Below are 15,062 nucleotides of genomic sequence, written 5' to 3'. Positions count from 1 at the left end.
ATCTGATTTTCACTGGAAAAAAAAACTATCTTCCGAATCTCAAATGAGAGAGCTTGGAACAAGGCTAATCATGTATGTAATATATTACGGCGATTTGGATTAAAGTGGTTGATACATTCACGAATTGCAGTGGTCAAATAAGAAGATTATGATTGATTGTTGACAAATAAAGCCTCCATCGCAACAAGTTATTTTCGAGTGAAAAAGCTTGTTTGCGTTATTTTTTTCACACAAAATCATTTGTGTCGGCCGATTGGTTCAATGACAACATGGTTAGATAATGAGAAAGACCGTAGTAAAAAGTAGATGCTGGATTACCATTTATTTATACCAAAAGACACTTGATCTAATTCAAAACTTTAAGAAAACGAATTTGCATCATCAAATATGATTGAATTTGATGAGGAAGTTAAGTGAGTTTTGCGTAATTTAAGGTAGCACCGACGGATTTGGTGCTCTACCTCTATGCCTTATTTGGTAAATTCACAGACACTGTGAGCTACCAAATTGTTTCTAATTTTCCAAAATTCAAGGCACAACCAGTTGCTAACTAAAACCAACAAGGAGAGGCTATGGTAGAAGGGAGATTTTCAATCGAAGAAAAATTGAAGCGTGAAAAAAACAAGGAGAGAACGCAAATTTATGCATGTGTGTGGAAATCTTGGAATGCTTTTCTTGTTCTAGATTAGGCAGTCTTAGATTATAATATTTTATACAAATATACAACCATTATTTAAGGTATTTTAGTTGGACTGTCAACTTTGTGGGGTTTTTTTCAAAAATATTATAAATTAATAAAAATATTGTAAAAATATGGCAACTTCTAAAACTTTGTAAAACTAATACAATTCGGGACTTACTGTCCTGGATTCAAATTTTTTATTATTATTATTTTTTAACTTTTTTAAAAAATAAAATAAAAGGGGTATCGGCGACGGTTTAACAAAACCCGTCGCTATTAGCGACGGTCTAACAAAACCCGTCGCCATTGGCAACTGTTTTACAAAATACCGTCGCTATTAGCGACGGTTTTATTACCGTCGCTATTTGCGACGGTTTTACCAAGTACCGTCGCTATGTGCGACGGTTTTACCAACTGCCGTTGCTAAGGCACGGATTCAACTTCCATAAGAGTCTACCACGGATTCTGAGTCCGTTGCAAAAATCCACGGATTCAATATCAATGACCCATTAACACGTGACCTTCTTTCTGCCTATTTAAATGCGGTGATGCTCTTCATTTTATCACCGAAGCCGAGCAACTTAGGAGCAAAATTATTTCTTTCGATCACCGAGCATCGAACATTCTTTCCAGCACTGATCTTCAGACTTTTCTATTTAATTATTAGCGTAAGTCTTCTGCATTTTTCAGAATATTAATAGCGTAAGTCTTCTGCATTTTTCAGAATACAATTAAAATATAAAAAATTATTGAAATTACCTTTTCAAATGTCGTTGTACGGAATTTGTAATTAAATCATCTACCGGAGTTTAAACAGAGATTCGATTTAGACTCGACGCAATTCTCCCAAATTCTGATACTCAGCACAATTCTCTCAAATCAAATTCTGAATTACTGAGACTCGGCACAATTCTCTAAAATTCTGATATTCGACAGAAAACTATCAAATCAAATTAGGAATTCCGATAATCACACGATCGACACAATTTATAAAGGGAGGAGAATCACGGATTCTTTATAACTCATTCTTATATTAAATTAAATTATTTATATTAAAAATACTAACCTTGAAATATTTTCAAAAATCAAAAAATCATATTTATTATTTTTTTAATATTCAAATTATTTTTTAATATCGCGATTAATATTAAAAATATACTATTTAATTAAATTATACTTAATCATATAATGTTAGTGAACAAAATTATAATTACATTAATATAATATAAATAATACAAACAAAATATTAAAAAAATTAATTAAATTACCTTCTCAGACGTAATTATACGGAACTTGTAATAATATCAATGGACGATGCTAATATCTGAAATAAATGACAAGTATTATAAAAAAATTACACAAAAAATTTACTTCTTAATATATAATTATACTATACATAAAATTTCACGTAAATATAAAGTCCGTAATTTATATACATATTATAATTCCAATAAAACAATTAATATTATAATTATTGTAATTAAACTAAATATAGTTATTATTATTTTTACTTAAAACTACTAGGATTAAATTAAGTATAGTTTTTATTATTATATCACGTAAATATAATTATTGTAATTATTGTAATATTATATCACGTAAATGTAATTATTGTAATTGTTGTAGATATAATATTACATCAAGTAAATATAATTATTGTAATTAAACAAAGTATAGTTAGTAAAGACGGTGCTGGAAAGAATGTTTGATGCTCGGTGATCGAAAGAAATAATTTTGCTCCTAAGTTGCTCGGTTTTGGTGATAAAATAAGATCATCACCGCATTTAAATAGGCAGAAAGAAGGTTACGGGTTAATGGATATTGAATCCGTGGTTTTCTGTCACGGACTCAGAATCCGTGGCAGACTGTCACGGATTATTTGAAACCGTCGTGCTGTAGCGACGGTTTTTGGTAAAACCGTCGTACATAGCGACGGTTTTTATTTAAACCGTCGCTATTAGCGACGGTTATGTTTTAAATTGTCGCCAATAGCGACGGTATTTTAAACCGTCGCTAATAGCGACGGTGTTTGGTAAAACAGTCGCCAATATCCCTTTTTTTTTTTTTTTTAAAGTTAAAAAAAATAATAATAAAAAAATTGAATCCGGGACAGTAAGTCCCGGATTGTACTAGTTTTACAAACTTTTAGAAATTGCCACATTTTTACAATAGTTTTATTATTTTATAATATTTTTAAAAAAAACCCCAACTTTGTGTGGTATTCATTATGAAGTTCACAAGAAAAAAAACATGAGGCCTAGTGGATGTTTAAAAATATGGTCAAATGCACTTTTTGTTGTCCACTGATTCAATGAATGAAGACAAAAAATGTCGGCTCCATTTCACAAAATCAACCGTGACCAATTTAATTTTGTACCAACAAAACTTGCTATTACCTTTAAAGATCGAAATCTAAGTATACTCGAGCACTATCTCAAACACACCACAATATAAATAAGAATTTAAGGAACCGAAGATGGTAAAAAAGGAGCCATAAGCAGAACCCAATGCTGAATTTGTGATATATGAATCAAAATCATATTCAACATGCAATAAAAAAATATTTGTACCAAGACAATTCAAAGCACCATTCGTTATCTATTAACAGGTGAAAATAATCATAGACAAATTGCACAAAATTACATCTCGAAGCCTACACTATTCTGTAATGTCATCTATATAAGGATTCACTATCAAATATTTACCTAAAACCACTGTTCTCAAGACTGGGAAATACCAAGAGTTCGTGAAATTTCCAAAATGGAGTCAACACAACAACAGATAAACATCCTTTTTCTTTTAAATCTGGATGCACCACTCTTTTAAGTTTAAAGTAACCACACTTGCAACGAATCAGAAAATCGAGAGGTGTGAACGTTTACCAGGAACAGAGAGATCACTTGGCTGGATTTATGTTCTATTTGAGTTTTACAAGTATAGTTCAGGTGTTTTTACCCAGCTGCCAGTCATAGTTTGAGATCAATGACAAGTGTGCCCCATAATTCTTTGAACACAATGGTGCAAGATATGCTTCAGCTCCTTACCTATCCTTAACAGCACTGTAAATATCACTGCAGATGGCCACAGTGCTGGAAGACACAGCCAAAAGTATCATGATCCAAGAAACTACTCTGTCGTTTTTTGTTGCGATTCCATGAGTATCCCTGCATCATACATTGAACCGGGAAGATCAATGTACTATATGTTGAAATGACCTATTGCGCTGGACTTTAATTTTTATATAAGTTAGGCTTTTTGACTAAATCCCATTAATTTAAGCGGTGGTTGCAACTTCTACTCACCTGAGGGCAATGGCAGCAGGGAAAATAAAACCAACGGAAACAGTAGCTGTCGCACCAGTAAACTGGAAAGCATCCCATATACTAGGGATGGAATTTGCTCCCATGAAGATAAAGGCCACGAGACATAGTGTCACTGAAAAGAATCTCCGGTTATCATATGCAATGGGAATGGCATGTGGGAATAGGATACCATCGATGTTGAGACGAAGAGAGAAGAAGATGATCGGAAATACAAGCATCAAGTGGATGGCATAGCTTACTCTCACAATGTCATTAAGCAACGAGCTAAACGGGATACCGAGATCTCCATCAAAATTCGCAAGAACATCATCCATTGTTTGATTCCCGAAGAGGAGAAATCCAAAGAAACTGGTTGCTACATATGCTGAAGTGCACAGAGTGATTGAGGTCTGAACTATTGACTTCATCTGCGAGGGGTCTTTTAGCTCATTCTCTATTGGATGAACTATTGAGTTGAACAAGAATCAGAACCAAAAAATCAAAACCTAAAAAATGTAGAATTGGGGATTTAAATAATGAATAAGACACACCAAAACAGTGGCAAAAGACAATACTGACACTAGAAAGAAGTCTTCAAGAAAGAAATTTTGGAAAAAATAGAAAGAAAAGAAAAGAGACTATGTTTCAGTGGAACCCAGAGAACATAATAAATGCAAATGAAAATGGAAAACCTCTTCCCCAGTAAAATAATCACCTTCAACTCTGAATGTAAGTCAACCACGTAAATTTATTTTTAACCACGTACAAACCCTTAAGTTGAGAGTAGAATGTATCTGTTAAAGAGGAAAATTTTGGAGCAAGGCCGTCCAACAGTTCCTTAATTAACTTGGAAAATACCGTATGTCATCAGATGAGGTTGATGCGACCAGAACAATTAACACAACAATAATTCTGGAATATAGACTGAAAAGGTATAGACAGTTTCTGAAATAAGAAAAGGAAATACAATGAAAATACTCTACTCTCTCACTAAAGAAGGAAGATCCTCCTTGCTCTTGCAAAGCTAGCAAACTCTCAACCAAATTCTGGTATGCCTCACTCCCCACTACTCCCTCCCTCTTATTCCCTCATTCCCACGTGCATAACTAACTCTCCGCCCCTCTGACCTCACACGTCGTGCGGCTCATTTCTCCTGTGATAAACTCTAAAACTGAGTGGGCCTTTATCATGGGCCTATGCCGCTGGATTGATAATTCCTTGTTGGGCCTTGAAGGATTAATTCCTAAAGAGGTTTGGTGTTCAAATGACATATGATCACTCAGCATATAGCATCAAAATGAACTATTTCACCTTTAAGCAGTATCAACCAGATAAAAGAAACAATGTCAAGTAGTTTCAGATAAACTTACTATTATGGTGACAAATATACGCAGTGACAAGTACAGGAACTGTGGTGAAAAGTTTCCAGAAAGCTGCTTGATCAACAAGGTCAGGCAGTAGTTGAGGCATTCCAATGCTTCCGACTATCAATTTGATAACAGCTACTCCTGCTATAATCACCACAAACACAACAGCCAATGCTACCGACAATGCTGAAGTGTATCTTAAAGAATCTGATACCACAACCATTAAAACAATGTACTTGGAAAGTTAGAATGATGCTACGCTCTTACTTTCAAGAGAGAGACATAAAAAAATTAGGTAACCTTTACAAGTTATCTTAGAAAGTATGCAAGAAAATGTTCATTATGTCTAGCCAAAGGATCATCTTATGTCTCAGCCAAGCTATTGGTTCAATTTAGGAAAACTTCATCCTTTCAAAAATGTAATACTGCATCAACCAAGCAAATTGCAATTATATCTTTCAAAATATTTCCATCTAAATGAATATTGAATGGCACAATATTAAGAAAATAAATTCTTCCACTTCCGACTCTCTGCACCTATCTCGAAAGAGGATGGATCTCTGGATGCTTGAGGCGTCCAAAATTTTGAAAGCACAGCCAAAAATGTAGATCAGTTTCTTCGATATTGTATTAACTTTCGTATGATAACGAGGACGATGTTAAGACATGTATAAAATTTGTATAATAGGAATTTTAATGTTATTCAATGATAGGAAAAAGGAAAATGCAGGAATAAAGTTCCCATCCATAATCAAGACTTTTCGTCCATGAGAACCCAGTCACCTATCCACCAAGAGTGGACTAATTTTCAACACTGCAGTCACAATATTAAGAAAAATGTGTATGCGTATAAGTAGCTCACCGATACGCTTGAAAGAAATCAAAGGCGCAAAAACAAAGATGGTTGTGAGGAGCAATATGGAACAGCGTGTGGTCCACCAGTGAAGACCAAACCATTCTTCCATTACACCCGTATGGTGCACTCCTTGTGACCATGTCTCAGATAACACATCGCCTGGCAAATGAAATGAATACGAGATCGTGATTTGTAGATTTACACATTATGAGCTCGGCCTCTTGATGAAAAAAAAAAAGAAAATTCTTCAAAATTGAATTATGTGCGTTACGGGTCATGAGGCTAGCCTTTGTAGCTAATGGTAACTAAATAACTGTAGCTTTGGACTGAAGCCTGAACAGACAACTAAATATCCCCATTCCTAAAACACTGCATTCATAATATTTACTGTTTTTCTAGTTAACTATTCAAATTAGATCTAGTACCAGAGCCGGGTAACATGTGGTCTAGCTTTGCAATCTCCCCGTGCCAGAAGAACCAGATGAATGAAGTAATTTCTTTTCATAAACCAAAAACTTATTCATCAAGCCCATGAAGTGTAGGATAGTATCCATCAAATTCCCAATAAAAATATTAATTACTAAATCAAAGCAATAAGAAAATCCAATGAACTCAAAATCGATCCATAGAATCAATGAAACAAAAATATTTGAAAAGAAATTAACTGAAAATAAATAACAAAGTATAAGAAAGTTGACGCGTACCTATAATAATCATATAAACCACCAGCATGCCAAGGTTATTAAGGACGATACAGAACTGAAGAAGATTGCGACCGGCGCCAGAGAACGCGTCACCAGCTAGACCGGAATACGAACCGGTCTTGGCGGCTCTGCTGAACCGAATGATCATTTCTATGGATTTATACGTCAGCATTCCAGCCAATATGATGGCCATCAAACCCGGGATCGCGCCGAGTTGTTTGAGCGTCTCCGGGAGGGCCATGATTCCGGCACCGACGATAGTGGTGGAGAGGTTAAAGACCGCGCCGGAGAACGAAGCACCGTCGAATTCGCCGCCTCCATGGTCCTTCGGCAGGAGCGGGGCGGACCTCTGGGTCCGGCGGTGCTTCCGATCCGCGAAGGGCATCGCGAGCAAAGAAAATTACCTTGGATTCTTGCAGGTGAAAACATTAATTAGCGGAAAGGAATTTAACGCACAATGTGGTAGCGAACCACATTATATTAGAGAATTTTAGCAAAAAAATGACCGGCCAAAATGGAAGTCCACCTGAATTATACGAGTCGAACTGAAAATCGAATTTTATAATTCGAATATAAATGTTAGAATCAAAATTTATTTGGTTGGATTTCGAATTATATATGTCAAAATCGAACCGATCGAAAAAATCAAAATTTCATTAAATTAATAATTTTATTTTTATTATATATTTTTTGAGATGATATCTGTGAATGAAGAATTATTTTGAATAATATTTAGTTGATTGTTGTTTATGTATTTCATTTAGAATTTATATATAAATGTTTTCCGATGAAATCACGTAAAAAGATAACATATTTTATTTTACAATATATTAATCTTATTAATTTAAATAATTGTATCAAAACTGAAATAACCGACCGAAATAACCGAATCATTTCGGTAGAAAACCGAACCGAAAAAAATGGTTCATGTATCAGATTATATATTTGTAAAACCGAAAACCGAAATAAAAAATCAAAAATTGAACCGAACCGACCGATGAATACCCCTAATTCAAACACTTAAAAATGTAATCTCTGTAGGATATAAATAGGTGTTTGTGCGAAAAATAAATGACGATGGATAAATTATAAGATACAAATTCCGACTCATATCTCTAGATTTCTCTCAAAGACATGTAATCGACTGTGAGAAAACATACTCATATGTGATGGACACCACTACTTTCTGATTGTTGATTAGCTTGATTGTATCGTAAAAGTTGGACATGTAACTTATGGATGTGGTCACTACATATTTATATGGTTCTATTGATAATGACATATACATGAAAATCCCAAAAATATTTAAATCACCATAAGCAAATGACGCAACTCCAGGACCATATTCTCAATAAAGTTGCAAAAGCCATTATATTGATTAATGGAACAATTCAGGCACATGTGATACAATCGCCTTAGTGAATATTTACTCCAAGACCAAGAAGGTTATATGAATGATGTTATTTGTCCATGCGTTTTTACAAAAAGAGTGGATGATGGTTTTGCTAATGTAACAATATATGTCGATGATTTAAATCTTATAAGGGATTCAGAAGAGCTTATCAAAACTGCTAATTATTTAAAATATGAATTTGAGATGAAAAACGGGAAAACAAAATTTTGTCTTATATTGCAAATTAAATATTTACCGGAATGAATATTTTTTCATCAATTCTCATACATTGAAAAAAAAATACTAAAAGTCTTTTACATGGACAAAGCATACCCACAGAGATCGCCGATGGTTGTTCGATCACTTGACACTAAGAAAGATCATTTTTGTCCAAGAAGACGGAGAAAAGATCATTGGTCTCGAAGTACAATATCTTTGTACAATTGATGCATTATCATGTAGAGTAGGTATCTTGTGAGACGGTCTCACGAATCTTTATCTGTGAGACATGTCAATCCTATCGACATTCACAATAAAAAGTAATACTCTTAGCATAAAAAGTAATATTTTTTAATGGATGACTTAAATAAGAGATCCATCTCACAAAATACGACCCGTGAGACTGTCTCACACAAGTTTTTGTCTATCATGTATTGCAAATTGCACTCGATCAGATATAACATTTTAATTTCACATTATAGCAAGATATAACTCCTATCCAATCTGAATACATTTGAATGCGGTAAAACATATATTTAGATACCTATGTAGTACGACAAACATAAGATTGTTTTATTCGTCAAAATCAAATTTATCTTTGATAAGATATGCAGGTGCATGCTATCTTTCAGATCCACACAAAATAATATCTCTAACGGATTATATATTTACACGATGAGACATTGTTATATAATGAAAATCGACGAAACAAGGTTTAATAGCGACTTTGTCAAATAATTCTGATATCATTGCAATGCATGAATCAAGTCGAGAATGTATATAATTGAGATCCATGATGCAAAACATTAAAGACTCATGTGGACTGCTAACCACCAAAGATAGTCCAACGACTATATTTGAAGATAATGTCGCTTGCATTGCACAACTGAAAGAATGATTTATTAAATGGGATATAACAAAATACATTTCGTCAAATTTTTCTACACACCTGAACTCCAAGATAAATGTGATATTAATGTACAACAAATTTGTTCTAGCGATAATGTAATTGATTTAATCATAAAAGCACTGCCAACATTGACATTTACATAAATTAGTGCATAAAACAAGGATGCACCAATTAAAGGATTTTGTAGTGGTTAAAGTCAGGAAGAGTATTTATTGTTATATATTTTTTATTCTTCGTTCATATTTTTCCTATTAGGGTTATCGATAAGATTTTAACTAGGCAACACTAAATTTTTCGTCAATCATATAAAGAATGTGTTATATACAAATGAAATTTAGATAAATGATTTGATTGCAATATTCTTTTCATGTATCAATTTCTCCTTCTCCTCATTATTTACCTTTCTGTAGGCTCCGTTTGGTACGTGTGATGGGATAAGTAAATGATTAGTAATTAGAGTGATTAAAAAATGAGAGATATGAATTAATAGTATGTTGGGATAAATAACATGGTGTTTGGTATGATTTTAAAATGATTGATTAATTTTGTAAATTTTATTACAATGACCAAAATGCCCCAAGTGTTAGCTAAATATATATTCTTAAAATAATTGGATAGATAATTAAATATTTATAATTATAATTTATATTTATTAAAAATAATTTAAATATATTTATTAAAAATAAATTTNAAATTTATAAAAATTTAATTTAAGATAGATTTGCATTACGATTTATTTTCTTTAAAATAATTGAAAATAATAAAAATATATGAAATTAATTTATAAAAAAATATAATAAAAATTTAAATATTATATTAATTATTAAATTTTCACTAATTTTAATTTTCATATTATATTGAAGAAAAAAATTCAAGGGTATTATGATCAATATACAATCTTATCATTATCACTATTCAAAAATTATACATTATCACACCTTTGAGGATGGATATTTAATCGCACAAATAACATAAATAATGAGGGCTTTCAATCATAATCAAGGGCCTTCATGTTAAATTAAAAATGAACCAAACATGAGATAAGAGAATGATTAATATCTGACTACCAAACATAGCCTAAATGTATGACACATATCAAACAACAAATACACTTTAGCAATATAATTTATCATTAAGAAAAAAACAATGCAAGCAAATATTTCGATGGAAGATACCGCAAAAGTTGCAATGGAGGCCATAATTATAATTTAACATTTTGGCCCCATAATTTTCTGAGGCCGTTGCATGTTCTCTTGTTTTTGTTTTGCCACTATATATATATACATAAACGCCAAACCAATCCAGCGAAGCATTTAAGCATTAAAAGCACCCTCGCTCGAAGCACCGGTGTTATATTCTCTCTCCTTCTCCGGGGACCCTTTATTGCTTTTGCCCTTCTCTTCAACCTGCATTGCCGAAAATAATGGCGGATCTCATCCTCTGGCCATCTGTTTTGGCTGCCTTTTTGAGCGTCCTGCTCTTTTATTATGGGTTGTTGGGCAAAAAGAAAGCAGGCTCGTCGTCCGAGGAGGAGCCTGGAGCTTCCTCCACTACCGCCACCGTCACAGATAATGGAGATTGCGGATCGATGAATATCGGAGATGACGTCATCATCGTTGGTGCTGGCGTCGCCGGCGCTGCCCTCGCCCACACTCTCGGGAAGGTACATCGGTATTCCCTTTTCGATTCGGTCGAGGTTTTGATCTTTTTTATGGATTTAAGGACTTGGAATGGGTTCTCTAACTTTTTTAAGCATTGGTTGGTTTTTTCTAATGATAAAAGTTTTGCTTTTTTTTTTTTTTTAAAAAAAACCGATGTGCTGAATGTGTTACTAATTTTGAAGTTTGAATATGCACGCACATGAATCAATGCATGTTATGCGTGTAAAAACTGGTTCTTTGAAATGAACTCCGATTCTTATTCTGTATATTTATAAACCTTGATTTTCTATTTAACCTGTTCATTTCGGGGTGTCTCTTTTACAATTATTAATTATTGTTTGCAAAATCAAATTTTTTACAGGTTCAGAAGAAAATTTTAATTCGGTGCTGTTTTTATAGTAAATACTATTAATAATAATGTCATAAAAGATATCTGAAAGAAAACAAATTACTGATATTTTGATCGATGCGATGTTTTGCATTCACCTTTTTCATTTTTTCTTTGAATCAAGGTGGTGTCGATTTTTTTCTTCTCCCTCGTTTGTTTGGAAATTTTTTATTCTTTTAACCTACTCCAACAGAAAGATTAACTGTAAAAGTCTCTGAATAATAACCTTATAATTTGGTTGTAGGAAGGGCGTCAGGTGCGTGTGATTGAAAGAGATTTAACTGAGCCGGACCGGATCGTCGGAGAACTGTTGCAACCTGGTGGATACCTTAAATTGATTGAGTTGGGATTGGAAGGTAAATTTTGCATTTCTCGTGCTAACAAATTATACGTGTGTGTACGTATTTCTGTAACTGTTGAAAATGTGTTGTGTTCTTTATAGACTGTGTGGAGAACATTGATGCTCAGAGAGTTTTTGGTTATGCTCTGCTCAAGGATGGAAAAGCCACACGGCTTTCTTATCCTTTGGAAAAATTTCACTCTGATGTATCAGGAAGGAGCTTCCACAACGGACGCTTCATACAACGGATGCGTGAAAAAGCTGCATCTCTTCCCAAGTATGGTGTCTTCTCCCTGTTTTTTCTGATATCTTTTCTGCCATATTATTTTTAATAAGGCCTATGCCATGTGTGCTTTTGATAATCTCCTCTGCCCCCACCAATGTCGGGGAGTGATGGGTAATGAGACAGGAAAAACTGACTTTATTCAAGAAGTTTTAGTTTTTACTATCGTATTTGTGATTATTTATCATTAAGGTTACGTTTGGTTGGAGGATAAAATTATAAAATGATTAAGAGATAAATGATAAAAAAAATGATTGGAAATATAATATATAATGATAAAATAATATTATGTTTGGTATGATTGTTAAGAATGTGATAATTAAGAAGAAATGTAAAATTGGAAAAATAAGATGAATTAAGAGTTGGATAAATAATCCTAGGGGGTGAGGAGTGATTATTTTATCTCAGTTAATATAACTTAATCATTTATATGATAGATTGACTTGATTAAATAAAAATCCTACCAAACATGAGATTAAGTGGGTTAAAAAACCATAAACCAACATAATCTCTCGTACCAAACATAGCCTAATAGTTTTATGGTACAACTGGATTATTTTTCCTTTTGCTGTTGCTCAATTCTTATTATTTGCAACTAAGATATGTTGGAAGGATTATCATTGATTTCCAAAGGTTAGATAATTTAGAGGTAGATTAATTTAGTTCGGTCTTTTATTGGATTCTTGTCCTACATGAGTCGTATTATAGAATCTTTGTCATATACGAGGGAGTGAGGGATGTATCAAGGCTTACTCTGGAGTGCTTTTAAAGCATGTTATCGTTGATGATGATTGAATGTCACAAGTTTATTCTTTTTCAAATAAATGTATCAGCTGATAGAGGCAATTTTTGTCTTTTTTGTTTGACAGTGTTCGATTGGAGCAAGGAACTGTAGTGTCTCTACTAGAAGAAAATGGAACTATTAAAGGGGTGGAGTACAAACCAAAATCTGGTGAAGAGTTAAAAGCTTATGCACCTCTGACCATTGTATGCGACGGGTGCTTTTCTAACTTGCGTCGTTCTCTTTGTAGCCCAAAGGTAAACTTTACTGCAAGCTTTTGCTGTTCTGATGATTCTCAACTGTAGTCCAATAATTTCTATTCCATTTTTACAAGTTCAGTTATAACTCATTGTATCTGCGTCAACAATTATATAAAATTTAACTTGTTCGGTGTTTTTCGGTTTCTGTTTCTGTTTTCTTTTATCATTTACTTGTGATATCATGTATCATTCTGCTCGACAGGTTGACGTGCCGTCCTGTTTTGTTGGTCTGGTCTTGGAGAATTGCCAACTTCCATATGCAAATCACGGGCATGTTATCTTGGCCGATCCGTCTCCTATCTTGTTCTACCCCATCAGCAGTACAGAGATCCGATGCCTCGTAGATGTTCCCGGTCAAAAAGTGCCCTCCATATCAAACGGCGAAATGACAAAATATTTGAAGACCATTGTAGCTCCTCAGGTAAACATACTGCAAACACACACACATACGCACATACGTATTATTTCACTTGTATAATGCAAACATCTATTTATTTTCTTATTATTTTTTGTAGGTCCCTCCTGAAATACACAATGCTTTCATCTCTGCAATCGAGAAAGGAAACATTAGGACAATGCCAAACAGGAGCATGCCGGCTGCTCCTCATCCCACTCCTGGAGCGTTGCTTATGGGGGATGCATTTAACATGCGGCACCCTTTGACAGGTGGAGGAATGACTGTGGCTTTATCTGATATTGTTGTACTACGCAATCTACTGAGGCCACTGCATGACCTTAATGATGCACCTGCTCTTCGCAAATATCTGGAATCATTCTACACATTACGAAAGGTGAGTCAAATCACTTTAGTTTTTTAGTCTATATCATTTGGTTATCTTACGGTGTGATGTATTTTCTTTTGGTCATACTTTGGCCAATCTCCATTTACTTAGAAATTTTTTAAACGTATTTGGTTGACATCTAAAGGACTTTTTGGACTATGACTTTATTATCTCACCTGTATGCAACCTGCAGCCAGTTGCCTCCACGATCAACACATTGGCAGGTGCACTTTACAAGGTCTTTAGTGCTTCACCAGATCAAGCACGGAATGAGATGCGACAGGCGTGCTTCGACTATTTGAGCCTTGGGGGTGTTTTTTCAGACGGGCCAGTTTCTTTACTTTCTGGTTTGAACCCCAGGCCACTGAGCTTGGTATGCCACTTCTTTGCAGTGGCTGTTTATGGAGTTGGCCGATTGTTACTCCCTTTCCCTTCCCCCAAACGAATGTGGATCGGTGCCAGATTGATCTCGGTAAGTACATACTTACATCATTATCATATTCTTCTCTTAACTGTCTCCAAAATCTCCATCTGTATGATTTGCATATGTGGGAACAGAGTGCTTCGGGAATAATCTATCCCATTATTAAGGCGGAAGGAGTTAGGCAAATGTTCTTTCCCGCGACTGTACCTGCTTACTACCGAGCTCCTCGTGTTATGTAAGTTTTGGATGAGAAGCAGAGAGAACTCGGAGCCATCTGTGAGTCCACTCAGTTCCGGCATTGGAGTGGTTTAAGATTAGTGAGATTTGTGCTGATTGTCGAAATATGAGTCTATTGTCTCATGTTTTTTGCTCTTAGGTTATTGTTTTCGGTTATGTTGGCTCCTATCTTCGGTTATGTTGTTGGATTGGTTGCTGCATTTCTTGAGTTTGGAAGTACATATGTTGTCCCTTTGTAATGGCCGGTCTCTTATAATAGGAAATAGATTCCGGTTTTAAAATATCGAACAAGGGCCAGGGCCGGCAACTATTCCTCTAAGTGGCCCAAGTTTAAACAAATTTTAAATAATAGTGCATGACACTAATATTTAATAAATCAATAACTTATCATCCATGAAGCGGTGCATCAAAGTAGAATGATACTAGACTAAGAAAAACNATTTTTTTTTTTTTTTTTTTTTTTTATCAGTTCC

At 34.2% G+C, this 15,062-nt stretch overlaps 2 protein-coding genes across 3 annotated transcripts; one reads left to right on the top strand and one right to left on the bottom strand.

Moving 5' to 3' along the window:
- Window positions 1-3,170: 3,170 nt before the first annotated feature.
- LOC140990004 (amino acid transporter AVT6A-like) lies at window positions 3,171-7,331 on the bottom strand. 2 transcript variants are annotated; one of them, XM_073459597.1, is made up of 7 exons: window positions 6,912-7,331; window positions 6,633-6,704; window positions 6,214-6,366; window positions 5,355-5,558; window positions 3,985-4,450; window positions 3,727-3,846; window positions 3,171-3,641 (listed from the first exon to the last, which is right to left on the bottom strand). In XM_073459597.1, exons 1-7 carry the CDS (start codon window positions 7,294-7,296, stop codon window positions 3,611-3,613), a joined length of 1,431 nt encoding a protein of 476 aa, XP_073315698.1. In that variant the 5' UTR covers window positions 7,297-7,331; the 3' UTR covers window positions 3,171-3,610. The 2 variants fall into 2 exon arrangements, with proteins under 2 accessions (XP_073315698.1, XP_073315699.1); XM_073459598.1 differs by lacking the exon at window positions 6,633-6,704 and having other exon boundaries at window positions 6,912-7,329.
- A 3,391-nt stretch (window positions 7,332-10,722) lies between these two features.
- Window positions 10,723-14,694, top strand: LOC140990722 (squalene epoxidase 1-like). Its single transcript, XM_073460556.1, has 8 exons — window positions 10,723-11,096; window positions 11,727-11,838; window positions 11,925-12,099; window positions 12,975-13,143; window positions 13,349-13,567; window positions 13,662-13,937; window positions 14,122-14,400; window positions 14,487-14,694. Exons 1-8 carry the CDS (start codon window positions 10,857-10,859, stop codon window positions 14,589-14,591), a joined length of 1,575 nt encoding a protein of 524 aa, XP_073316657.1. The 5' UTR covers window positions 10,723-10,856; the 3' UTR covers window positions 14,592-14,694.
- Window positions 14,695-15,062: the final 368 nt, after the last annotated feature.

The sequence above is a fragment of the Primulina huaijiensis genome, chromosome 12 (assembly GCF_012295235.1).
Source record: "Primulina huaijiensis isolate GDHJ02 chromosome 12, ASM1229523v2, whole genome shotgun sequence".
Classification (NCBI taxonomy): Eukaryota; Viridiplantae; Streptophyta; class Magnoliopsida; order Lamiales; family Gesneriaceae; genus Primulina; species Primulina huaijiensis.
Note: the sequence above shows the minus strand (reverse complement) of the source record. Positions and strands in the feature narration are given on the sequence as shown.